This window comes from Cavia porcellus, unplaced genomic scaffold, assembly GCF_034190915.1.
Source record: "Cavia porcellus strain 051 isolate PalLab524CR breed Dunkin Hartley unplaced genomic scaffold, mCavPor4.1 scaffold_6, whole genome shotgun sequence".
Lineage (NCBI taxonomy): Eukaryota > Metazoa > Chordata > Mammalia > Rodentia > Caviidae > Cavia > Cavia porcellus.
The window spans coordinates 90,554,242-90,581,204 of NW_026947489.1; the positions used below are offsets into that span (position 1 = coordinate 90,554,242).

Below are 26,963 nucleotides of genomic sequence, written 5' to 3' on the forward strand. Positions count from 1 at the left end.
ACCCTGTCTCTCAGAGCCAGTGCTCCTACCCTCGTGACCAAATAAAGCATCACAGCCGGCTAGCTCGGGCCCCAGGCCCCTGAAGTTTTTATTCCCAGCATTAGATTAACAACGTCTCCTGCATTCATGTCCCAGGTGGCAGCCCCCAAGCTGAAACCCACCTAAGTTTCTAGTGACTCCTGGGGAACCACCCGGCCTGACAGTGTGGCCCAGGTGCAGAAGCTCGCACAGCGACCAGCGAGCAGAGGGGTTCGGGGACCGGGCGCTTCCCACCCAGGGGTTGGGACCAAGTCACAAAATCCAGGAGAAATCTTTGGTATCTGGACATCTGGGCCCTCCATGGCGCCTTCTGGACCTGCTTTCTGGCCTTGGCTGGAGAAGAGGCAGAGGAGAAAGAGCAGGAGGAGGAGAGGGAGAGGTGGAGGTGGGTCCTGGGGTCCTGAGGCCCCCAGCGCCCCCAGCTCGTGCAGGGCCAAAGCCTGGGTACGCACACTTGAGTTGACCTTGGCTGGCAGAGAACCTGGGAGAGGGATTCTCAGTGCCCCTGGGCCTGTCCCTAGTCCTGAGGAGAAATGGGCACTGTCCCCGTGGGGCTCTGAGGACAAGCGCAGCACTGAACCCACCCGAGGCTCAGGGTGGACCCCTGTGGGTGGCGGGACCGGGCCAGGCCCGTAGAGAGGCCCTCTCCTGCTCCACACCAGCAGATCTGTGCCTGCACAGTGCGGGAGGGTGCTAGAGGGAGTGGCAGTACACGTGGTCCTCGAAGACCTGCAGCTCTGAGGCCGGGAAGACCCTTTCACAAAGTGGACAGGTCAGCTCGGGGTCCAGGGCCTGTGGCGGCTCCACGGCGTGCTGCTGGGGCGACCTGAGAGGGTTCTCCGCTGAGAGCTGACAGGAGGAACAGAGGCTGGGGTGAGCGTCAGCTCCGAGGAGCAGAGACTCGGCTGCATCCCTGGTGCCCTGGGGGAGGTGCCCGCCTATAATCCCCCTACTGAGAAGGCCGAGGCAGGAGGGTACTGCCTTCAAGTTCATCCCAGGCAATTTAACAGGACTGTCTCAATATAAATTTTTTTTTTTTGTCTTTTTCATTTTTATCAGTACCAGGGATAGAACTCACGACCGCCTGCTTGCAAGGCAGGTGCTTATGCCGCTGAGCTAAATCCCCAGCCCCTAATATAAATTTTCAAAAAAGAAGCTGGTGGTGGTGGCATCCACTTGTAATCCGGGCACTGTAGGAGACTAAGGCAGGAGGACTTAAAGTTCTAGCTCAGCCTGGGCAACTTATCAAGACTGTGCCTCAAGAAAAGAGCTAAGGACACAGCTCAGTGCAAAGGCCCTGGGTTCCACACCCAGTGAGGGGGGAAGCACCAGTGAAGCAACAGCTGCCCGCTCAAGGTGCCCCTGCTCTCTCAGGCCCCAGGGGAAGGGCACCAAGGCGCCCAGCTTAGCCTCTCCCGGCGGCTCCTCCTCGCTCCACTGCACACGGAGCTCACAGCAGGGTCCCCATGGCCGCAGGCACCTTAGGTCTGGCCTGTACCCCAGCCAGCCAGCCCGGAACTCGGCGAGCACCATTGCCGAGGCCCAGGTGCTGAGCAGGGAGGGTCTCAGCCACCCGAAGGCGCGTGGGGAAGATACTTACCAGGCCAGAGGTGGGACTCTCTTGGATACCTGAGGAGAACAGGAAAGGCTTCACTCAGTGACACAGTGCCACGCTTCACACATGCGACACACTTGCTGCTCTGTTCTGCTTTGCTGTTTTTAACAGTTTTTTTTTTTTTGTCTTTTTTCCTTTTTACCGGTACCAGGGATCGAACTCACGACTGCCTGCTTGCAAGGCAGGTGGTTACGCCGCTGAGCTAAATCCCCAGCCCCTGCTTTGCTGTTTTTGAGACAGGATCTTGGTGCATAGTCCAGGCTGGCTTCGAACTACGGGGCCCACGTTGGCCTTGCCGGGATCTTCTTGTCTCAGTCTCCTGAATGCTGCAACTCTAAGCATGCACCACTACACCTGGCCATTAACTACACTGTATTTTAAGTAAATGAATATTCTGTTAAGAATCATCTTTTAAAATTCCATTGTGATTGTTTGCTGCTAGTGTATAGTAATGCACCTGATTTTTTTTTTTTTTTTTTTTGGTCTTTTTCATTTTTATCGGTACCGGGGATCGAACTCACGACCGCCTGCTTGCAAGGCAGGTGCTTATGCTGCTGAACTAAATCCCCAGCCCTGCACCTGATTTTATATACTGATCTTTACCCAAAAGTTTAACAGACTCCTTTTTATAGCATGTTAGTATTATAGAATAGTGAAGTCTGAACTCTCATTTAGTTCAAGTTTCTTACTTTGCAGAGTGTTTGGTTTCTTTATATACAATTATCTCCCAAATAAGTGAGAAATGCCTGTGTCATTTATTCTTTGTTGACATGTTTTTATTTAAATTTTGAATTTAAAGCCAGGCATAGTGGCACATGCCTGTAATCCCAGTACTCGGGAGGCTGAGGCAGAAGGATCACCACAAAATCAAGGCCAGCCTCAGCTACATAGCAAGTCCAAGACCAGCCTGGACAGTGAGACCCTGTATAAAAACACCCAAAAAAAAGTAAGAGAAAAAAAAAGAACTTAAATTCTTTTTTTTTTTTTTTTTTTGAGCAGTTCAGGCTGGCCTTGAGCTCACTTTGCAGCCCAGGCTGGTCTTGAACTCACAATGACCCTCCCACCTCAGCCTCCAGAGTGCTGGGATTATAGGCGTGAGCCACCACGCCCAGCAGAACCTAAATTTTTAAAAATGCGGTGTCCTGGAGCTGTCAGTCGTCCTGGTGTCTCTTGAACTATTTTCACCTGCCTCTGTCCTTTCCACTTGCTAATGTGGTCATTTATGGAGCACGGAGAAACTGCAAAGACAGGGTCCCAGGCCATCCCCTGTGGCAGGACAGAGGCCGGAGCCCCACCTCTCCCCCTTTCCTCTGCCGTGGCGCTGGGTGTCAGGCCCGGGCCGAGGTTGGGCAGGCACCCGTTGCTGAGCTTTGCTGCTGGGTGTTTGCTGTCCTCGGCCATGCGCAGGCTCGCGCTGCGCTTCCTCTGTGCCCACTCAGCAGCACCAAAACCTCTGGGCTGGGGGTTCTCGGGGTGAACACCTGGGCGGCAGCCCTCTGGGGACTCTTCATGGGGGCTGTCCCTGAAAGTGGCGGTGCCCGTGGGTGCCGGGGTCCTGGCACCGTGGAGGCCCATGACCTGCCTGCTGCTGGTGACCTCTCCTTCTGGGTCCTCCGTCTCTGTCCAACTGACTGGCAGGGTGGGGAGGACACCTTGTATCCCTGCGTCACGTGGAGAGGGAGGGGAAAAGCTCCCAGTGTGACAAGGACACATTTGTTACTGCAGGGCCTGCAGGACCCTCAGAACCCCTTCCTGTCCGCCCCTCCTGCCTGGCACCTTGGCTGGGCACCGCTGCCCGCCGGGGGTCTTCCCTGCCCCTGCACTCGCGTTGCTCCTCTGTGGTGCCCATCTGACCCCGGCCGGGATGCGATCTGCCCTGCCATGGGCGAGGCTGATTTGCACTTTGGGAATCCAGATTTACTGCTCAGGTAACATGGCTGCCGGGCCCTGCTTCTCTCTGCTCCTCCACGTATGCCCAGCAGTCCTATCAATGGCACTGCACTTAACTAGCATTTTTTGGAAACGAAAGAGAAAAAGGAAACGGAGTGGGACAGGCATGGAGGGACGCAGGTGGGGCCTCTCACCAGAGTAGGGGTTCCCGTAGATGAGGACCGGCTTCTGTGGGGCGCCCTCCCAACTGGACGCAGGCACCTGAGGCAGCACGGAGTCAGAGTCCAGACCCATGTAACTGAGCAGCCTGCTGTTCTCCTTCTGCAGCAGCTGAGGGCAGAGGGTTCCAGGTGTGGTGCATGCAAGCAACAGATGGCCCCCGGGGACTGGCTGGGGACCTCAGCTAACGATGTGGCACTGTGACACCCAGCAAGTGACAATCCCTAATTCCTCAACGGCAAAGTGGCATCCTGACAGTCCGAGCTTTGAGTTGTTTCTATCAGAAGCCAAGTGTTTTTGCTGAATTTTGTTCACATTAACACAAAGAAGAATTTTAGATCGGTGTGGTGATGTGGGCCTGTAAGCTCAGCACCTAGGAGGCTGAGGCAGGAGGATCACCATTAGTTTGAGGTCAAACTGGGCTACATAGTGAGACTCTTTCTCAAAAACCAAATAAAATGAAACAAACAACAATAACAAAAAATAGTGTCTGCCTAGCAATCACAAAGTGCTGAGTTTGAGTGCCAGTACAAAAAAAAAAAAAAAATTTAATACCCCAGCTAAAGGGGGTATGCAAATATTTGGATGCAGGCGGGGGTAGCAGGAGCTCTACTGAGAACTTTTTGTTTTGTTGTTTGAGACAGAGTCTCATTATGCAGTTCAGGCTGGCCTTGAACTCACTATGTAGCTAGGCAGGCCTCATATTCAGTGACAACCCTCCTGCTTCAGCCTCCCGAATGCTGGGATAACAGGTGTGTGCCACTGAACTGTGTACTTTAAAATTATTAAGGTAACACATTTTGTGTTATGTGGGTTCCTTTAAAACCACAATTAAAAAGAAAAAGTAGACTCGATCCCTTAGACACACAGATAAGGTTACAGGAAGGGCGGAGCTAAGGACACTGCGGGGACAGATGGGAGTGGTGGTGACCAGGGAGTGGGGACACTTGGATCTCTGATGCTGAGTGGAGGTGACTTTTAAGAGCAGTTGCTTTGCTGCCTTCATCTGCAGCCAGCCATTCAGTCAGGCACCCCAACTCGGAGTGGGAGGCACCCCAGCTCGGAGCGAAAGGCACGGCACCTGTCAGGGCTGCCGTGGGCCCAGCGAGGCTGTGGTGGCCATGATGTTCCGAGCAGGAAGCCACACTTCCACCACGGCTAACCCAGCCGCCGTCTAGGGTGCGGGCCCAGGGTGGGCTTTAGGGTGCGAGAGCACAGCAGACTCCATTTATGCTTCCCCACTCCCTGCCCAGGGCCCTTCTTCAGCTCCCATTTTACCCCGTGGCCCAGGCTCCTGCTCTCCCCGAATACCTACCTCATTCCCTCTCTCCATCTGCTCCTTCTCCGCTCGCAGGTGGTCACACAGAATCTTACTCTCACCCAGACGTCTGGACAGGTCTAAGTTCTCGTCCTGCCAACAATGAAAGCACAGTATGAGCATCACCCACTGCGGGCCAGGACAGGGCTGCTGGGGTCGGGAGGACAGGAGATGGGTTGGCACCGTGGTGCCATGGCAGGGGTGCTGCTCGCAGACGCAAAGGACTCCACTGAGTGCCTGGCCTGGCTTTCAGGTGCAGGGTTTCTGTTGTTGCTTAGCAGCAAGCAGAAGGGATGGAAGGCAGGAGACAGGGCCAGTTTGGGGAACCCCTCAGAGCACCAATATCAGGTGGATGGAGCCTCACTGGACCCCACCCAACCTTGGAAACCCCCAGTTTGCTGTGAACCAACACCTTGCTCACTCTGCAGCCCGCAGCTCTAGGCTTGGTGGTGTAGCCCCTCCAGGAAGGGCAGGATCTGGGCTACATCTCAGTGAGGACAAAGGGCCTTCAGGGAACCTGCCTACGGTGTTTGGGCCCCAGGGTGTGTGCATGTGTCCCCAAGACCCCAACCTGCGCACGCACACACTTAAGCTAATCCTACTGGTGAGCTTTGGTTCCAGGAGTTTTTATTGAATGCTGGAGCCCAGGCTGCCGTGTACTGCCCAAGGACCCTGAGGCAGCGACATTGGCCAGGGGCTACTTGACACCTGTGCTGCCAGCGGGCTCCTGGTGCCCCATCCCCGCTGGCTGCTGCTGGCTCTTCCGCTTCTGTGCAACCTCCTCTTCCTCATAAAGCAGAAATAGAAAGAGCTGAAATCAGGCATGGTGGTGCACCCCTGCAATCCTGGCACCAGGGAGGCTGAGGTGGGAGGACTGCTGCAAGTTCAAGGCTAGCCTGGGCTACAGAGTGAACTCAAGGCCACAAAGCCAGCCTGAACTGCATAAACTACATAGTAAGACCCTGTCCCAAAAAGACCACAAAAAAAAAAAAGGGCTGGGGCTAGAGATTTAGCAGGCACGACGTCATGAGTTTGATCCCTGGTAGCAAAGGCAAGAAAGGGCTGTATCTGCACAGATCTACCAGCGATCACGGTCCTCCACTAGGTGCCAGGGCCGGGGACCCCCACACCAGTCTCGGGGCTTACAGGGGCCTTCCCTCTGTTTCAGCAGGAAGGTTAAGTTTCTCTCCCCAACAGGGTTTGGGCCTCCTGGGCCGGGCCTCAGCACCGCAGACCTTGGCGCCCCCTTCCCGGCCAGTATGGGCTGTCACCTACCGGTGTGGCCGCCCGCAGCTGCCGGATCTGTCTGTGCAGCCGGCGGCACTCCTTGTACTTCTCTAGGAGGCAGGCCTTGCCCGCCTCCACCTGGGCCTGCAGCCGCGCCACCTCTTGCACTAACTGCGCCTCCACAGCCTTCGCCCTCCCAGGATCCTGAAGTGACACGCGGGCCTCATGTTAGGGCCCTGGGGAGCCGCTGCTGCACGCGGGCTCCCGCAGAAGGGACCTGGGGCCTGTGGTCCCAGGAGACAGAGGGGACAGGGGACAAGCAGGAAGCCAGGAGCGGTCCCGGCACGGCGAGCGTCATGCTGTCATGCCGTCACACGCTGCAGTCAGGCACCCGGGAAAACAGGGACAGAGAAAGAAAATTCAGGGCCCCGGACGGAGCAGCTGCGCACCTCTGAGTGGCTATAGATTAAAGCTCATTTCTTTGCAACCCAAGGGGCCAGGCGGGCAGTGAGCTGGACGCGGGAGAGCAGGGAAGATGGGACTGGGGACGTCACTCAGGGTGAGGGTTCAAGACCACGGCCACCACTCAGTCCCGAGTCCTGTGGCTGGGCAGGAAGGCAGGCTCGGTGCCAAGGAAGCCTCTGAGTTTTCACTAGGAGCCAGAGATACAAAAGCTCTCTGGGAAATGTTCTCATCTTCAATTGTTGGTCACTAAGTTTCTAAAGAAAGCACCACGCAGGCCAAGGAGAGCATTTTGTGGGCTAAACACCCAAGCCGCCGGCTCTGTAAACCCTGTTTTCTTCTGGCGCAGCAGAAAACATCGCGCATGTGCAGTTCTTCATGTGCGCCATCTCCACAGTGCGCCTGCGCAGGCTTCCACCAGGCCGGCCAGGCAGGAAAACCACACAGTGACGTGAGCTGCGCGTCAACCACAGGGGAGCCTCCCACGGCAAGGTTGCTTTTTTTTTTTTTTTTTTTGTCTTTTTTGAGCCGAGGTCTCGCTATGCAGTTCAGGCTGGCCTTGAGCTAATTTTGTAGCCCAGGCTGGTCTCAAACTCGAAATGATCCTCCTAACTCAGCCTCCCAAGTGCTGGGATTACAGGCGTGAGCCACCACGCCCAGCATGGCAAGGTTTCTTGTCATCTCACTTCACAGCAGGAAAGAGAGCTACCAGATGCCATCAGCATCATGAGGTCTCTCTTTCTTTTTGAGACAGGGTTTTGCTCTGCAGTTCAGCTGGCCTCGAGCTCACTTTATAACCCAGGCTGGTCTAGAACTTGCAAAGATTCTCCTGCCTCAGCCTCCCAAGTGTTGGGATGACTGGCATACGCCACCATGCCCTGCAAGGCCTCAACAGTGTATTACAGGAAATCCTCAGTCCCATAGACTCTCCTTACTCCAGCCCTGAAGCTCAGAATGATCTGCGGTGGTGCGAAGATAGTGATGGTCCCAGGGCTGGCTCTGAGGGCAGCAGGTGCTCTTGGCTGCCCGAGGTGATGCTACTGGAGGGAATGGGTCATTCTCTGCGATTTCAGGCCTAGGCCCCCTGGGAATGTCCTGTCCTTTACCTTCCAGTAGCCCCTGTCCAGAGCCCCTTCCTAAGGATCTCTGTCGTTTTGGGGATACAGCAGAAAGCCAGCTGGTCCCACTTCTCCCTCCCTCCCAGCCACACGGACGTGCCATCAAGTCTGCCTGCGTCTTCACTGCCGCCGTTTCTCTCAGCTTCATCTCCTCCACCATCTGCTCGAGCTTCCGCTGCTGCTCCCTCTGCACAGAAGACAAGAGGCCAGTGTCGCCGCTGAGAAATGCCACATACACGGTTTGCACACACACGCCCACAGGCATGCATGCAGTAGGGAGCGCTGGAGGGGAGAGGCTGCCTCCCAGCCGCTGGGTGGCTCCCTGGCAACCTCACCCAGGCCCCCAGGCTGCGATGCAGCAAGAGCAGAGGAGACCTTGGGAACCTGGAGATCATTATCTTGCCCCCATGAGGCTACCTGTTCGGTTAGGCTGAGACGGAGCTGGTCATTTCCTTTGGTCAAACGCTGCAGCTGCTCTGTCTTTTCCTGGTCTTCCCGGATCAGCTTCTCCATTGCTCTTTCTTGGTTTAGCAGCTGGGACTGAAGCGAAAACAGTGAATCACCGAGACACAACAGGAGACTGGCCGGGCTGGAGCAGGAAAATCACTGTGCGTCTGAGGCCAGCCCGGACTACAGAGTGAGACCATCTCTACAAAAGCCCAAAATGAAATAAAACATCGAGCAAGGCAGCCCCCTGGTCCACACCGGAAAACACACGTGACCAGAAGCTTCCGTCTGAGCCCTGGGCAGGCACCGCAGGAGATGCATCTCGGGTTAGAGGGGCAAGGTGAGAAGGTACCCACAGGCAAAGGTGCGGCGTCACCTACCTGCAGCTCCACCACTCTGGCTCCCAGCTGCTCATTTTCCGAGCGCATCTTCTGGTCCTGTTCTTTTAGTCTGCAGTGGGGACAGAGGTGGGAGACCAGACCAGGAGGCGTGAGAGAAGTCTGCACACTGCCTGTCCCATCCCAGCCCTAACCCTGTAGCGCTGACCACGCCCTCGGACCCCCGAGCAGGAAGTGCTTGCTTGCTTGCTTGCTTGCTTGCTTTCTTATCTTTTTCCTTTTTATCAGTACCAGGGATTGAACTCACGACTGCTCGCTTGCAAGGCAGGCGCTTATGCCACTGAGCTAAATCCCCAGCCCCAGGAAGTGCTTTAGACAAGCTGTCTGCAGAGGGGCACCCCAGCCCGCTCGGCTGCACACTCACTGAAGTTGCTCCACATCCCAGTGGGCCTTCTGTGCTTCTGCCTCCTGCTCCAACTTCTTAGTGATGCCCTGCAGAGCTTCTAGTTCCTCCTGTAAGTTGAAACACCATTAAGAGAATGGACTGCTTCTAAGACACATTTTATTTGGGGACAGGATCTCATGTATGTGGTTCAGGCTGGCCTTTAATTCCTAGAGAGCCTTCTGCCTCGGTCTCCTGAGTGCTGGGATTATGGCGTCTACCCTGACACCCAGCTTCTAAAATACATCTTGTATTTGAGGCATGTGCTCCCTTTGTAGCACATATACTAAAAAAGTATTTAATACAGACTGCAAACATTTTCTGGGGGCGCTTTTGGAAGCAGGTCTTGCTATGTAGTTGAAGCTGGCCTTGAACTTAAAGTGTAACCCAGGCTGGCCTCCAGTTCATGGTGATCCTCCTGCCTCAGCCTGTCAAATACTAGGTTTACAGGCTTGCATCACCACAACCAGCTCGAGCCAATGGAATTTACTGCCCACTTACCATACGTCACAGCATACCTGTAGTCCCAGCACCTGGGAGGCTGAGGCAGGAGGATAACGCAAGCTCAAGACCAACCTGGGCTACAAAGTAAGCTCAAGACTGAATTGCATATCAAGACCTTGTCTTAAAAAGACCCAAAAAAGGTCATCTACCTCAATTTCATTTTTGTAATTCATATTTGTCCTTTAAGTTATTAAACAAGCATTTTACTGAGTTCCTGATCCATACCAGATAGGTTTCTGCAATGAACAAAACAGATAAAGTTGCTTTGCTTCCAGAACTGTGTTGTCCTACAAATGACTAAAAGTCCCATAAAAATTTTAGTAGCCACATTAAAAATTTAAAAACGGGTGGCGCGAGTTTGAATCTTGGTGTATTCAGCCCAGTGGAGCTAAAGCTTTATCTCAACCTGGGGCAACACAGGACACAGAGCATCTTCTCCTCTGCCCGAGGTGAGGTGCACTGTGCATTTCAGGGGCACAGCAGCCATGTGCGCCCCACTGGCCTTCGCGCTGCCCCTAGATATTTGTTTGTTTTCTCTTTAGCTTCCTTTTGGACTAAAGTAAACTGTGGATGTCGAGTCTCACCATGTGGTTCAAGCTGCACTCTTCTGCCTCAGCCTCTGAGTGCTGGGCTTATGGGGATGCACTGCCATGCCTGGGAGCCTACCTTTAGTATTAAGTTTTTCAAATGTCTTCTTTATAGTCACTGGAGAGGGAAAAAAAACTTCTTTCACTTGCCTTTTGATATTATCAGCCCTCATTCACTGCTGATTTGGAGCACAATTCAAAAGAGGAGCAAAAAAACACCTGGACATCATGACGTCACTTCAATACTAAGGCCTTGGTCTCCGGTGTCCACACGGCAGCTAAGCCAGGGAAGGACTCAAATAATAAACGGGCAGCGGGATTATTCAGCACTTTGGAGTCAGCCTGACAGTCACCTGCAGTTGGAAGGTCCCTTTCTATTCTGTCTCTTCCTCTTTAGTTTGCATTGCTGGGGATCAGGGTGCTGCATGCTGGAGATGCACTGGCCCTGAGCTTCCGGCCCAGGGACAGGAGTCCTTGCCGCAAGCCTGCTCAGACCAGGACACCCGGGGGACAAGCGACAGAGGACCGCTGGGGACAGTGCGGCCGCACCTGCTTCTGCCGCAGCTCAGCCTGTGCTGCCGAGCTCTGCTCCTCCAGGCGGGCGCAGCGGGCCTTCAGCTCCTGGTTCTCCTGGAGAAGCTGCTGGTTGTGCTCCTCAGTCTCCTCCACCTTCACCTGCAAAAGAACACCCCGTGAACGTGCAGACTCCCCTCAGGGAAGGGCCCTCCACCCCATGCTGGGCACAGTGGGGCACACATCCCTGTCACAGCAGCATGGGGGGGCGGGTCGTAAGCTCGAGGCCAGCCTGGGCTACACAGTGACACTGTTTCAAAACTGACCCCGCCCCCAGAAAAGCCCCATATGCCAGGTGGCTGGGGACTCAAGGCCTCCCACTTTCTAGATCCCTGTGACCCAGATGCAGGGGCAGGGGCAGCGGAGGGGCTGTGGTGGAGGTGCAGCCCCACTGGTACTGCTGGGCAAAGCAGAAACCACATCCACAACGTGAGGATCCTCCCTCAGATGCTTAGTGCCACTTGTCTCTCACAGCACTGGGCTCTGAGGACGGCAGTGTCTAATATGTTTGTTGTTTTTCAGACAGAGTTGCGCTATGTAGCCTGGGCTGGCCTTGAACTCACCAACATCCTCCTGCCTCAGCCTCCAGAGTGCTGGGGTGACAGGTGTGCACTGCTACATCCCGTTAGACCGATTTTTCCAGCAGCCCCACTACCTGCCCCAGTGTGGAATGAAAAGTTGTCATCGCTAAAGGAGGAAGGAAGTGGGCCTGACACCCTGCTGTGACAGGATCTGGGTCACAACTTAGAGCCAAAAATACCGAATGCTTCTCTCTCCAGCAGCTTTCTGTTGGTCTCACTGTTGCCGGGAGATGGTTTTGTTTTGCTGTGGGTTACACTAGGTTGCCCAGGCTGGTCTCAAACTCATGAGCTCCAGTGATCTGCCCATCTCAGCTGCCCGGGAGCTGAGACGACAGGTATGTGGCACCAACACAGCCCCACAGAGCTCTTCTGTCACAGTGGTGGTCAGATACTTGGAGGACAGAAATTCACCCAGGACAGGGAAGGCAAGAGCTGAGTGCCCAGTGAGCTGCAGCAGTGCTCGGGAAGGGCAAGAGCCTCTCTGCTAGGGTCTCCGTGCTGTGCTGGTCTCTGTCCTCAGATATCTGACTGAGCCACAGCCCCACCCCAGCAGCAGGAAGGGCTTGAGACAGACAACTCCAGACCTTGGTGGTGACAACCAGGATGTCGTCCTCACTTTCTGGACGGAACTGGAAAGGGACGCTTGCTCCCCGGACCACGCCATCTTGGTCCACATAGCAGAACTGGTAATACTCATCATCCTTGGGCAGGTAGTAAGCTGACGACACACAGAGTGTATTTCAGAATAAGAACTCTTCCCAAAACGTTTTCGCTGCCCCAGAGAGCCTGGGCTCAGAGAGTTGCCCAGCCTGGCCGAGGTCTCCACACCTTCAGAACAGGCTTTCTCACCTTTGAACTGGACTTCCTGCTGCTTGGCCACATCGGTGCCCGTGTCGCTGGGCAGAGCCACCCACATGAAGGTGTAGTACTCCCGGGTTGTCTTCCAGCCCACCTGCAAGGACAGCAGTGCTGGGGCTGACGCTGCAGAGGGATCCATCTAGGCTATGGCTCCCTAGAACACACTTCCCTTATTTGCTTGTGTTGGAAATACAGGCTGGGCATGGGGGCACACGCCTGTAATCTCACCACTCGGGAAGGCTGAGGCAGGCTACTGCTGTGAGCTGGCCTGAGCTGCATAGTGAGTTCAAGGCCAGCATGAACTACAGAGTAAAGTCCTGTCTCAAAAGAAAAACTGAGGCCCACATGCAGTTAAAAACACCAATTTAGAAGCTTTAGAGAAAAACCAAGTCAGAAATACTTTTTTAGCTAACTAGAGAAATGGTGACCACAATGAGAGAACAGCTTAGTGACTCTTGAGCAGATTAGGAAAGGGATGGAAACTATGGATACCCAACATAGGAAAGAAATGGAACCCACGGAACATTCAGACAGCCATCCAGGAGGTTAAAAAATCCCACAGCAGAATGAGCCAGTGTGAGGACAGAATGTCAGATACAGAAAATCCAGCAGCTCCTAGATGATGCAAAGAAGAATAACATAATTTGATTGGACTCAATGAAAAAGCAGGAGATAGCGTAAATGACATTAAAAAAACTGTTCACAGAAATCATGACAGAAAACTTCCCTGATAGGGATAAAGAATTTGACATATAAGTAAGGGAGGCATATAGAACTCCAATGAGCCATGACCAAAAATATTCTACAGCCAGGCATATAATAGTCAAGGTCTCAGAAATTCAACACAAGAACAGAACATTAAAAGCAGTTAGATTTGGCCAGAGATTTAGCTCAGCAGCACAAGTGCCTGGCTGGCAAGCCTGAGGTCATGAGTCTGATCCCTGGTACAAAAAAAAAAAGAAAGAAAATATTAGAGCACCTGAAGAAATTCATGGTCACTAAACCAGCACTCCAAAATGTCCTGAAGAGCATTCTAGAGAGAGATAACAAGGACCTCACACTCCATGAACCCCAACAGAATGAATCCATCAGGCAAGGCAAGCCATTAAACAGAGGGGGAGAAAAGGAGAACCAACAACAGGAAAACAACATAACAAAGATAAGTCAGTACATATCATTTATAACCATCAGTGTAAATAGCCTCAATTCTCCAATCAAAAGACACAGACTGGCAGAATGGATCACGAAGCAAGATCCAACAGTATGCTGCATACAAGAAACATTTAATTAAAGAAAAAATTTCAAAGACTGAAAGTCAAAGGATGGAAAACAATACTACATGCAACAGGAACCCAGAAAAAATGGGGCAGCTGTTCTATTTGGAGACAAAGTCAATTTCAAGCCTGAGGAGTCAAGAGAGACTAAGAGAGTCACTACATCCTTGTTAAGGGAACAATACAAGTGGAAGAGATAACAATCAAACATATACATGCACCAAATCACAGCACACCCAACTAAATAAAACAAATATTAATGGACATGAAAAATCAAAGCACTTTGATACATTGGGTCAACTTGAGTTTAGAAGTTTAAGGAAGTGACTCAGCAGGGGTCCAGGGGTCTCACTTTGTAAACATCCTCAGCCTGTGCAAGAGGGCAGGGAGACGGTGTGAGGGCAACCCCCCCCCCCCCACACACACAATATAAGGGAGAAAACCAGGCTTGTTCCCTCTCTTTTTGCTCTGGTTGCTTTTGCTGTCGTCTGCCACCTTGAAGGGTTGCCCCCTTTTCACACCACCCTGCCTTGGAGCCAGCTGATTACAGACTGAAACCTCCACAAACTGTGAGCTAAATAAACCTTGCCTTCCTTAATTTTGGGTGTCTGGTATTTTGTCTCAGCAAGGAGAGAAAAGCAACCAAGACACACTAATACAACTGTCATGAGGGAACTCAGTACCACACTGTCACAGAGATAGATTAATTAGAAAAATAATCAACAATGAAATATTAGAACTGAATCAAACCTGTGAGCAAATGGACCTAGTAGACGGCTACAGACTTCCACCCCACAGTGTTAGAATACATATTCTTCTCACTTGCACATGGGATATTCTCCAAAACAGGCCTCATACTAACTCACAGAACATGCTAAAGTAAAAATGCAAAGAACTGAAATTACCCCATATACACACTATCAGACCACAGCACAATGAAACTGGAAATCAATGGCAAAAGAAACCACAAAACTTCATAAACACGTGAAAATTAAATAGCACCCTCCCGAATAGCCAATGGGTCACAGATGATATTAAAGAAGAAACTATATTTTTTCTACAATTAAACACCAATGTCAGTACAACATACTGAAACCTCTTTACAGGAAAAAAAAATAGCTTCTTCAGTCAATGATGCTGGGAGGTGGGTGTGATGGTGCATGCAAGCAATTCCAGCACTTTGGGAGGCTGAGCTAGGAGGACTGCTGCAAATTCAGGGTTAGCCTGGGCTACACAGTGAGTTTAAAACCACTCTAAATTACAGAGCAAGACTCTATCTCAAAAAAAAAAATCATAAATAAAAACTGCAGAAAACCTGATTTCTTTTTTTTTTTTTTTCCTTTTTATTGGTACTGGGGATTGAATTCACAACTGCCTGCTTGCAAGGCAGGTGCTTATGCCACTGAGCTAAATCTCCAGTCCCAGAAAACCTGATTTCTACAAGTTAAAAACTAGAACTAGACCCAATGTCTATCACCATATACTAAACTAAAATCAAAATAAATCAAAGATCTAAATATTAAAACAGAAACACTAAATCTGCTAGAAGAGAGACTAGATAGAACTCTTGAAGACACTGGTATAGGCAAACATTTTTTGAACATAATCTCAATTGCATGGAAAACATCACAAAGAATCAACAACTGAGATGTCATCTTATTAAAAAGCTTTTACACAGGAAAAGAAATCATCAGCAGACAATGCACTGATGGGGAAAAATTTCTGCCAGCTATTCCTCAAAGGACTAATATCTATAACATACAAAGAAGGGAAAAACTGAGACCTTCCCCCAAAATTTAAAGACTCAATCCAAAATACAGGCATCTGATATGAATAGATTTTTCAGATGAAGAAGCATCAACAACAAATAAATATGAAAAAAATGTTCAACATTGCTGGCTGAGAGATGCAAATTAAAACAAGGCTGAAATTCTATCTCACTACGTAAAAGATGGCTATTGTCAAGAAATCAACCAGTAATAAATGCTGGTGGGGCTGTGGGGAAAGAGGACCCCTTCTCCACTGTTGAGGGGAGTGTAGACTGGTGCAACCAATGTGGAGACTCCTCAAAAATCTAGGGAGTATAAGTACCATTTGACCCAGTTAATTACCTCAGTTGGTATCTTTCCAAAAGACTTAAAAGTACCACATCACAGTGACACATGCATACCCATGTTTATAGCAGCACAGTTTGTAATAGCTAAATCTTGGGACCAGCCCAAATACTCATCAACTGGTGAATGGATAAAGATCTGTTTTATTAATAGAATGGAGTACTACTCAACCATAAAGAAGGAAAAGCTTGAGACATTTATAGCTAAATGGACCTTGAGACCATATTCTTAAGTGAAATAAATCAGACAAAGATGTTTAAATACCACATTGGCAGATTGTGAAACTGAAAGTATAAATAAGAACCAGAATGTATAATAGAAATTGTGAAAAAGAAACTATTCAAAACAAAAAGAGAGTTAAGGGAGGAATAAGGGGAAAGGAAGAGAAAATAAAAAATGAGAAAAAAAAATGGAAATAAAGCTTTGTAAATAAGCAGGAGAAGAGGGGTTGGAGAGAGGGGAGGGGAATGGGGAAAAAAGCAATCGACATACCATGTACAGGGTCAAATCCCCGATGATGATTGTGATCAGTATGTGCATCTAGATCATACCAATAAACTCAATTTTAAAAAATAAATAAAACTAGCTCTTTAAACCCTGGATACAAACTCCAAATTTTCCCAGCAAGTCAGATGCAGTGACTGGCTGACACATTCCCAGCTTGTGAACCTCGATCTGCCTCCTCTTACACTGCTTTCTCAGCTGGAAAACACTTCTCACCTGCCCTCTCCGCTGCTCTGTCCTCCACTGTGTCCCATTCAGCCTTGTCATGTATGACCCAGTCTACTGCATTTTTTTATTTAGTTATTTTTTTGAGACAGGGTCTCACTTTGTACTTCAAGCTGGCCTTGAACTCACTATGTAGTCTAGGCTGGATTTGAACTTGGTGATCCTCCTGCCTCAGCCTCCCAAATGCTAGGACTACAGGCAGGTGCCAGCATGGCTGGCTATACTAACTGTATTTTAAAAATCCATTCTTAGCGAGGCTTAATGGAGGCTGTGGCAGGAAAAGGCAAGTTCAAGACCAGCTGAGCAACTTAGAGACCTTATGAGTTTTTGTCTCAACAAGCAGTTAACAGAAACGGTTTAGGGCTTGGGGATATAGCTAAGCAGCACAGCACCCACCAGATGAGCCTGTCGTGGAGACTCAAGCCTGTAAGCCCAGCACTCCGGAGGCTGAGGCAGGAGGATGGCTCTGAGTTCGAGGTCAGCTTGGGCTACACAGTGCGTTCAAAGCCAGCCTGCACTACATATCGAGACGCTGTCTCAAAGAAAACAAACAAACAACCCAAATCAAGAAAAAAAAAAAAAAAAAAAACCCCAAAAAACCCACAACTGGCCAGACGTCATTCACAAAGCACCCACGACTCGCGCCCACTTTGCAGCTGCAGGACGCTCATCACTCACTCTGAAAATGCCAATCCAGTCCTTTCGACGCGGGCTGAACTGCTGGGTGAAGACGTAGTGGCAGGTGACGTCGGCGCCGGGTACGTAGAACTTGTCCACGCTGTTGAAGACGACCTGCGAGAAGCTGGTGCGGTCCAGCAGCACTGCTGCCGATGCGAGGTCTTCCACTTCCGCCTTCTCCATGGCCGGCCTGGCGGGGACGGAACGCAGCACGGCTCAAAAAGGATCCCGCACGCCCAGCTTCTGGGCTCTCACCCAAGAACATTCTGTTCCAGGGGATCGGGAGCAGCTTATTTTCTGTTTCCATCTGAGCAGTTCGCATTCCTGACTACCTATTTCCGGAGCCCAGGGGCACCGGCACTGCCTCACACACACACTCCTGACCTCTGCACACAGCTGGGTTGTTTTACCTTCCTCTTTAAAAAAATAGTGTCGGAGAAAAAAAAAAAACCCTAGCTGGGAAGTTGTGAGGCCGAGATCTACGGTTTGCATCCCAACAGGCCTGCTTCCGGCTGCCCCACTCAACTGCTTTTTTCCTGCAATGGCCCTTCCATTCTGGAGGCTCATGGTAGGAGCTGAAGGTGGGATTCAGAATAAAGAAGACACAGTGGCCACACGAGGGTGACATTTAAATCCCAATTTCCCCACTGAGTGTTTTAAAGCCATGGCATTGGGCAGCGAATAACTACATAGCCCAGGCTGGAATTAACCTTGCTGGGATTCTATTGCCTCAGCCTTCTGTGTGCTGGGCGTAAGGCATGCCCTGACTTGGGAGAAATTCTTGGGACTGAATCCTGCACCTCACACGTGCCAGGCAGGCGTTAGGTCTGCCTCTTAGCTGGACAGCCCTGCAGAAATGACTGCTTCAGGGTCCTCTTTTCTTAAACAGGGTGAGATTATGACCACTAGGTACAGCCATAGTCCCTGGTCTGACTGGTTTGCCTGGTTCAAGGGGCACCATGCCAAACCCCAAAAAGGCAGGAATGATTCCTGTGGGAGCCGTCACTTCCACACTGCATTCCTGCCTTCTGCAGCTGAACTTCCAGCAAGTTGCCTTGTGAGCAGTTGCTGCTCTGAAAGGCTAGCCCGGCCTCTGGGTTCTTAGGGGGAAAAGGCAGCCGTCAAGGCGGGAGGGCAGAGTACACACACACACACACACACACACGCGTGTGCGTGCACGCGCGCGCGCAGTGACATGAAAAAGCTTCTAGTTCCAGGCTTGCATCTGCTGAAGAAAACCCAATCTCTCTCCTTTCATCCGAAACACAAGTCACAATCCGCAAGAGCCACCAGCGTCATCTCCCTGCTCATCATAAACCCAAAAGGCTGCCATAGGCTCCTCACATCCAGCTCTTTTCCCTTCAGAGGACTCATTGCTTGGCACCCTGCACAGTAAAAGCTCAACCATTCTTGTTTTGTTTTGTTTTTGTGGTGGTGGTGGTTGTTTTGAGACAGGGTCTCTCTATGTAGCACAGGCTGGCCCTGAGCTCATGGTGATCCTCCTGCCTCAGCCTCCTGAGCCCTGGGCTAAAACTCAATTTTTTTGAAATACAGGATAAAAAGAAAGAATTACACAGTGAGACCCTGTCTCTAAAAAATATAGAAAACAAAAATCCAAAAACAACCCTAACATTGGACATGGTGGCACCCGCCTGTAATCCCAGCAATCATAAGGCTGAGGTAGATGGGTCACCACCAGTTCTAGACCAGTCTGGGCCACGTCACGAGTTCAAAACCAGTCTGACCACATAGCCAAACCTGTTTCAAAAAACAACAAGAGCATCAACTTCTTCTTCCTTTAAACATCCTCTCTGCCACGCACTGCTAATCCTGGCAGTAATTCATAGAGGTAAAGAGAAGAAACCCAAGAAGCGCCCAAGTTAAATTTAGACTCCCAGAGAGCTAGAGTCAGGAGAAAGCAGGGCCCTACATGAGGTCACCTTGCAGCGGGACCAGTGTTTTACCCATTCCCGATTCCCGCCTCCAAATCAAAGGCAGGGAAAACAAAAAGGAATTTTTAAAAATGAAACCATCAAGTATGGGAAAGCAGTGCAGAGTCCACAAACTGCCAGGTGCTCTTCTTGGTTTCTGATGTCACTGCCATTTTTTAAATGGATTTCCAAAAGAATCAGGGCCCTGCAAGGAGCAGGCTGTCATAGGAACGTATTTGCTTATGAGTTTCTTGAACTGGCTTCCTGTTTCTAAGAAAACTCAGCCCATCCTCAACCAATGGGCGCCTGAAGCTGATGTCTGAGCCCCAGGACTGCTCCTGCTCCCCCCATCCCCCACAATCTGCGACCACATGCGTCTGCTGTTGGCAGGCAAGTGCCAGGTGCTTGCCGTCACTTTCCTGGTTGCTTTCTACCTGCATCTCTCCAGAGCTATGAAGCCACACGCGGCTTCTGAGTTCACAGAGAGAAATCACTCCCACGGGAGTGAGAGACATGCTCAGCAATTCTTCACTTGGCCACAGTGAAAAGGAAGATTAGTACAAGTCAAACCACATTGAATCCAATTCCTTCACCCTTCTGCTGATTTTCTTTGCTAATGCTGTTAGCAATTGGCAGAGCCAATGAACAGATTTGATTTGGTTTGGTTTGGTTGAGACAGGGTCTCACTATGTATTTCAGGCTGGCCTTGACCTCACGGCGATCCTCGTGCCTCAGCCTCCTCAGTGCTCAGGATCAGAAGTGTGCCTGCCTTGCCTGGCCCATGGTGAACAGAGCTGAATTCCACACCTCCCTGGCCTTAGCAGGTGCTCGCTCATCAGTGCTTGCCTGTAATCCCAGCACTTAGGAGGCTGAGGCAGGAGGGTCAGTAGTAGAGGCCAACCGTTTAAAGTGGCCATCCATCAGGTTCTGTACAGGCCCTCAGCCCACATCCCCCAAGCCTCAGTGCCGGTGATACCGGGAGGAGCACAGAAAAGTTGTTCTGCAAGTCAAGGTGCAGGCAAGTGGTGACTAATGCTTGACGGGCAGAGGGTAGAGGATTTGGCCAGGAGCCAAGGGACCAGGGTTTATGTCTCAGGGCCACAGTAAGGAGCCCACCACCCTGATTGAGGGCCCAGTTCCCCATGGTCTTAGAGCAGGGATCAGGCTGGAGATCTCTGAGACTCCTCCAGCTCTAAGGATGAACCTAAGAAACAGGAAGTGAAAGCTCATTTCAATTTTCCTTTCCTCTAAGATAAGGAAGCCGGATATGTCAGTACTATAGCCAGACTTTTCACCCAGCAAGGTGCTGTGGGACTTAGAGAAACACTCAGCAAGTTGATGCCAGGGGACTTAGGACTCCCAGCTACCTTTTGTAAGGCTCCTCTCGCTCCACAGCTGGGTAGCTCCGGGTAGAGTTTCAAAGGCCCTGAGGCCTCCCCCCCCCACAAAGGGAGTCACGCAGGAGCTCTGCAGCCAGGCAGTTAAAAAACCTCCTAGGCCAAGTCCATAGTTTCCATGTGGTTTCTGCAAACTACACCAGGGAGCTTATCACAGATCCTCATATTACTCTACTTAGCTCCAACCATGACCACCTGTTGGCTTGTGACTGGACCAAAGAATCCAAGATATAAAAAATTTGAACACCTCTAGAGATAAAATTATATTCGGGTGGAAAGTTTAAAGTAAATTAGGACGTGTGGTGACTCACATGTAGTTCAAGCACTTGGGAGGCTGAGGCAGGAGGATCTCGGTTGAGTTACAAGCTAGCCTGGCTACACTGAGAGATCCTGCCTCAAAAAACAAACAACACAAAAAAAGTATCAGATCCAGATCTACCTTTTCTTCTTAGCTGCCTACATCATCCTAGAATTGCAAGACACAAATACAGAGGGGCTGTCGGTACCAAAAGTATTTGAAGAGAGGGAAACTGAGGCCCAAAGTAACTTGCCTGAGGTGACGCGACAGGGTCCCACCTGCTCCTGGAAGTCCACGCGGGGACGTCGGAGACCCACAGGGATCAGGGACCCGCAGATCTCAGCGGGAAGGGACTGGTCCAGGCTCGGTGCCCTCTGTCCCCCAAGGGCAAGAAGCCAGACCGGGGCTTCCGGACGCCCCACCCACAGACGGCGCCGAGAAGGGGCCGAGAGGAGGGAGCGCCGAGACCGCTGCGGCCCGCCCGGCCCTACTCAGGACCCAGGCCCGAACTCGGGGACCCTCGGGGACTCACCGGGAAGCGGTCAGCAGCCGCGCAGCAGCTACAGGGCAGAGGGGCGGGGCCGGGCCAGAGCGCCGTTCCCGCTCGGCCCCGCCCACGGCGTCACAAGGTCGTGATCCCCGCCCCGCCGCGGTGGCCTCTGGGACTTGTAGTGCACGGCGATGGACGGTGTTGGCTGCACTCTGGGGCTTCTCTGGCTGGACCACAGGCTTAGCCCAGGAGCATCCTGCATCGCTGTCATGGGGTTTTTGGACGCTCTCTTTCCCCCTTCCTTTCTCACCCCTTCTCCTCCCCAACCTCCTCTCTTCTTCCCTCTCTTCTTCCCCCTTCTTCTCTCCCCTCCCCTCTTCTCCTTTCCTTTCCTCTCTTTCCCCCCCTTATTTTTTTTTGGAGACGGGGTCTTGCTATGTAGCCCAGGCTGCCCTGGAAATTGAGGCAATCTTCTTGCCTCAGCCTCCAAAGTACTGAGATGACAAGCGTGCGCCACCACACCCTGCTTCTCTTTCTTTTTTCCCTGTATTTCTCTCAGTCCTGCCTTACAGAAAGCTCCACACCTTTGAAAGTCCATTGAGACATCTTTCTTTCGCTCTGCCTTCACCTAATCCTCCTCCACTACGTCCAGCCTGTTCTTAACTTTTTAGCCCAGCGTGGTGGCGCGTGCCTATAATCCCCGCATTCCAGAGGCTGAGGCAGGAGGATCATGGTGAATTCAAGACCAGCCTGAACTATACAGTAAAACTGCCTCAAAAAACCAAAAAGGAATAAAATAGGGACGGTGGCTGGGGATCTAGCTCAGCGTGGGATTAATCCCCACTCTCCAATACTGGCGGGGAGTAGGGGAGAAGGTTTTTCCTTAGTTCCTACCCGTAAGATCCTGAACACTTGCAGTCTACAGAAGCTTAAACTCTGAAGTGCCCCCTTTCCAAAGAGCGGCACCTCAGGCTGCAAGGAAACTTCTCCATGCAGTATTTGCAGGGCATTTGTGCCCTGGAAGCAATCAGGCTTCAGGGAGGAATGCACTTTGCATTCACCTCTGCCCCTGGCTAGCTGAGTGGGAAGCCAGCAGCCAGGAGCAGGCCTCCATCTCAGGTTCAGCTCACTTCCCGGCTGCTAGAATGAAAACTTTCCATTTTATTTTGTGGGTTTTCTGAAGCAGGGTCTCAGTAGGTAGTGCAGGTGGGCCTTGAATTTCTGCCCAGCAGGTGACACACAGTGTAATCCCATCGCTTGGGAAGCTGAGGCAGGAGAATCACTAAGTTTGAGGCTAGCATGGACCACTTAGTGAGTTTAAGATCAGCTGAACTGCATGATGAGAACCTATCCTAAAAACAAAAACAACAAAAAAGATTTCTTCATGATACTTAGAACAACAGACAATTTAGAACTTACGAATTGGTTATTTCAGGAATTTTCCATTTAATATTTTCAGACTGCTTTTGGGCTCTAGTAACCAAAATGTCAGAGGACTACTGTGTTAAGTTTTCTAAAGCAGTGAAGCACTTGCCTGGCAAGTGTGAGGTTCTGAGTTTGATTCCCGGTTTAAAAAATAAAAGTAGGGTAGTGCAAAAATCTTACCTTCTCAGTGCCTTGAACTCCTCCCTTCCCCGACCCTTCACTCACACACAACACGGACACCAAGACTGTTGCAGGCAGCTGAGTTAGTTAGAAATGTTATAGGCAGTGAGATAGGGCTGGGTCCTCAAAGGAGCCAGTGCAAACACCTGGCAGCTGCTGGGAGACAGATACCTCCTGCTGTGAGCCAGGCCTCAAGACAAAGGATCAAACAAAGGCATCCACATCCTGGGGACTGAGATTCTAATTAGTTCCCTCTCACCTGGAGTCTCTATCCCATGCCCTTAGGGGAAAGGTCACAGCTCCAAAATGCCAGCCTCCTATGTGACTTGCTTTCCCATTTGTCCCTAATGTAATCAACTTTACCTAAACTATTGATCTTACTGGCTGACTATAGTTCTGTCCCACCTCATGCCCATCTGCCTTGTGAGTCCCCGGTCTTCCCCTGCCTTGAACCCATGGCTTACTCTATAAAAGTCTCTGGAAGAGTGAGAGTTGGGGGCAACCTGCTTGGGACTCCTTCTGTCTCTCTTCGGGCAGCTTTCTTTCTCTCAATAAATATATTCTGCTCTTCACCTTCATTGTTCCTAAAATTCATCCTTTGATTTTAGAGGACACGAGCTCGTGTAGGTTGGGTGTCTCATAGTTTTATTGTATCATTTGGAGGTTCCACTGAGATCACTACACGGAGGTGAGAGTTTGCTTTTGTTTCATAGACTGGACTGGGACTCATTTAGGTAACAATTTTTTTTTTTATCGGTACCGGGGATTGAACTCATGACCACCTGCTTGCAAGGCAGGTGCTTATGCCACTGAGCTAAATCCCCGGCCCCTAGGGAACAAATTTTTATGCTTCAAATTTTGCTTTGTCTTTGCTAGTTGTTTATAACTATTTGTGATAGTTGTTTGCTATTTGCCCATTGTTTTTAATTGCTTTGTCTCATATAGTTTTATTAAAATAACGTGAATGTAAGTTAAAACATGCAAAATTTAGAATGATATTTCTTTTTTCTTTTTTCTTTTTTTTTGTCTTTTTCGTTTTTATCGGTACCAGGGATCGAACTCACGACTGCCTGCTTACAAGGCAGGCGCTTATGCCACTGAGCTAAATCCCCAGCTCCAAGAATGATATTTCTTTAATGGTATTTTTTTTTTGTCTTTTTCGTTTTTATTGGTACCAGGGATCGAACTCACAACTGCCTGCTTGCAAGGCAGGCCCTTATGCCACTGAGCTAAATCCCCAGCCCCTTTAATGGTATATTATTATTTTGTTTTTATACAAGTTAAATTTAAATTGTTTACTAAAGTTACCAGTACTGTTTGCTTGACTGTATTTAGACAATAGCCCTAGAGAAAATATTAGAATACCTCTGACAGGCTTTAATGTAAACTACAGTAAAATGGTTCTCTTAAATAGAAATGTAGCTCAGACTTAGAAAATATACATGCCTACAATAAAAAACCGGGACTCCTTCCACCATTTAAGCAGCACTAGGCTGGTGACTGGTCTTCAAGGCTTAGAGGACAGATTTCGCTGAGACAGACTGGCTCTGATCCTCCTCTGTGCTCTAGAGGAAATGTCAGGCCTTTTCTGCCTCAGTTTCCTTCCTTTGACTGTACCTTTACTCATTTTCCACTTTGTACTTTCCTTATAGAGGCACATGAAGTCAGAAGGAACTCTAGACTATTCAAACATTTTTTTGTGTGTGTTTTTCAGACAGGGTCTCACTATGCAGTTCAGACTGGTCTTGAGCTCACTTCGTAGCCCAGGCTGGTCTTGAACTCGCAACAATCCTGCTGCCTCAGCCTCCCACGTGCTGGGATTACAGGCACGAGCCACCATACCTGGCTTTAAACCTTTTTCTTCTTAGTTAAGCCCACAGAAAATGAGCGTTTGCTAACACCGAAGACAGGGAAGTCATCTTAGATAAGGGACATGTACCCCGTCTCTGGGTCAGATGAGACATTGCTCGGAATTGTGCCTGTCCAGGAGAACACACATAAGAGCCATGTCCTGGCTCAGTGTTCTGGGCAAATCTGGAGATTAAACCTGAGACAGAGGGGCTAGGGATTTAGCTCAGTGGCATAAGCGCCTGCCTTGCAAGCAGACGGTCGTGAGTTCGATCCCTGGTACTGATAAAAAGGAAAAAGACAAAAAAAAACAAAAAACCTGAGACAGAGTGGGGAGAACCCGCTTCCTGTGACAGTGGAAGAAGCTATCCCCAGAGGCAGCACACATATGGGACCTAAACAGATTCATGGTAAGGAGGCTCTCCAGCCTCTCAAGTTGTAGACTTTAAAACCTTTACTGTAAATTCATAGAGCATTAGGTAATGACCTTGCTCAGGCTTTTAACTATCCCTTATAGAATTTTGACACACAGTGGTTACTCTGCCAGCTAATTAATCACTCTTACAGCAGCTGCCACCCTCAAAAGCAGAGGGTGGCAGGTTCCCCGGCATCTGTGTGGTGAATCCCCAGTGAAGCCTTCGACCAATGGAGTCGATGGAGTGTTGCCCAGACAGACAGCTGGATTCCTCTCTGCAGACTGATCTGTGGTTGTCTCTGCTGACTGAAACTGAGAACTGAGGGTTCCTGGCCAGGGCAACTCTCTGGTGGACTCCCAGAAGGTCCTTGGTGGACATTTGCTCATGACCACTGAAAATCTCCACTTTTCTATCATCCGTAGTTCTAAACTTTTCAGTGGAGTTTCAGATCACTTAGACTACCTTCCCCACCTTCAGAGATAAGACTGAGATAGCTTTCAACAATTTACATTTCACAGCAGGTAGTAAAAAAGGATTTACATTTGTGCCTTGCACATGTTAATTCAGAGTACATAGGCCTCTCCTTTCTGTGTGCCTAGAAGACTTGAAGTTTAACCTGTGAGCTTCAACAATACAGACACTTAAATAAAATGTGGCCATGTCCCTCCACTGGAAAAGACTGCCTAGGTAATCAGAGAACACAGGCGCCTTGGAGAGTTTGCCGAGGGCCCAGGGCTAAGCTCCTCAGGTTTATTGGTTGTCTCTGCCTCCAAGGGAACCTCCTAGAACAGAATTGCTGTAGCCCACCTTGTGAGAAGTGAGGCCAAATCTGTCTTATGACAAGGTTATGCTTCCTTCTTTAAGCATTCCTTATGGAAACAAAGTCCTTGGGCTATCTGGGAGGACAGGACTGCGCCTTGGGCCGAGGGTGGACAGGTTGGCCAAATCTATCTTCCGTGCTCTCCAGGTGGCATCCACCTGCTCTGGAGCAGCATCCACCCAGGGACGCCGCCTAGGGACTATTTAGCAAATAGGAATAAAAAGGGACCCCTTATTTATTCTTCTTTATTTGCATAATTAGATAGCTCAATTCATAGCTCAGTGAAAGGTCCTGAGTTCAATTCTCAGGTACAAAAAGGTGTCGATGTCCGCTCCCGGCCGGCAGGAAGGACACACGACAAAGTCTGGTAGTGGACAACCTTTTCTTTTTATTTTCCTTCTCCGTACAGCCTGCCCTGGGTTCTCCCAGCTGAAGCCTCCTCTGGTCCGCTCCCCGCGGCTCCTTTTGTGCTTCAGTCTGCCCCAAAGCCTCTACCGGTCCGCTCTCTGCGGCTCCTTTTGGGCTTTTACTTCTGGGCTTCTACCTGGCTTCCTCTTCCGCCCACGGGTGGCACCGGTATATATACGGGTACAGTGTCCAATCATGTTAAAGTAAGCAAGGCAAGCTGATTGGCTAACATCATCAGTTGCCAGGCAGACTATATTGTTGAGCGGGTTGTTTACGCAGTAAGCAGGAAACTAACATATTCGATGGGAGGGGTAATCTACCTCAGGCTTTGCTCTTTACCACAGGCCGCACGTCCGCCGCGCAAGGCGAGCTATCACAGACGCGGCTCCCAACAAAAAGGTTTCATACTTATGCGTTGCTTCTGTATTATAGACACAGGCAGCACAATGTCAAAGCCCTTTACTCCTCTGGAACGCATCCTTAAGCACTGGAAGATGCTGGACCTTTCCCTGTTGAAAAAGAGGCAGTTGGTATTTCTCTGCAGGGGCGCGTGGCCTACCTACCCCCTGGATACAAAGGGAAGCATTAATTATGATGTTCTTTTACAGATAAATCATATTGTAAGAAAAAGGAAAAATGGTTAGAACTGCAGCACGTTAAAATTTTCTTTGCACTAAAAGATAATTCTTATCTATGCTCCAGGTATAACTATGATCCTTATGAGACCACTCTCATTC

General features: G+C 50.2%; 1 protein-coding gene across 5 annotated transcripts; it reads right to left on the bottom strand.

Moving 5' to 3' along the window:
- Positions 1-60: 60 nt before the first annotated feature.
- Calcoco2 (calcium binding and coiled-coil domain 2) lies at positions 61-21,288 on the bottom strand. 5 transcript variants are annotated; one of them, XM_013149557.3, is made up of 14 exons: positions 21,172-21,288; positions 17,014-17,203; positions 12,210-12,312; positions 11,945-12,078; positions 10,756-10,881; positions 9,098-9,186; positions 8,716-8,785; positions 8,306-8,428; positions 7,989-8,075; positions 6,357-6,512; positions 5,079-5,174; positions 3,739-3,874; positions 1,640-1,668; positions 61-888 (listed from the first exon to the last, which is right to left on the bottom strand). In XM_013149557.3, exons 2-14 carry the CDS (start codon positions 17,194-17,196, stop codon positions 733-735), a joined length of 1,488 nt encoding a protein of 495 aa, XP_013005011.2. In that variant the 5' UTR covers positions 17,197-17,203; positions 21,172-21,288; the 3' UTR covers positions 61-732. The 5 variants fall into 5 exon arrangements, 4 of the variants coding, with proteins under 4 accessions (XP_013005011.2, XP_013005012.2, XP_063107470.1 ...); XM_013149558.3 differs by lacking the exon at positions 21,172-21,288 and adding an exon at positions 20,893-21,162; XM_063251400.1 differs by lacking the exon at positions 21,172-21,288 and adding an exon at positions 16,732-16,867 and having other exon boundaries at positions 17,014-17,188.
- Positions 21,289-26,963: the final 5,675 nt, after the last annotated feature.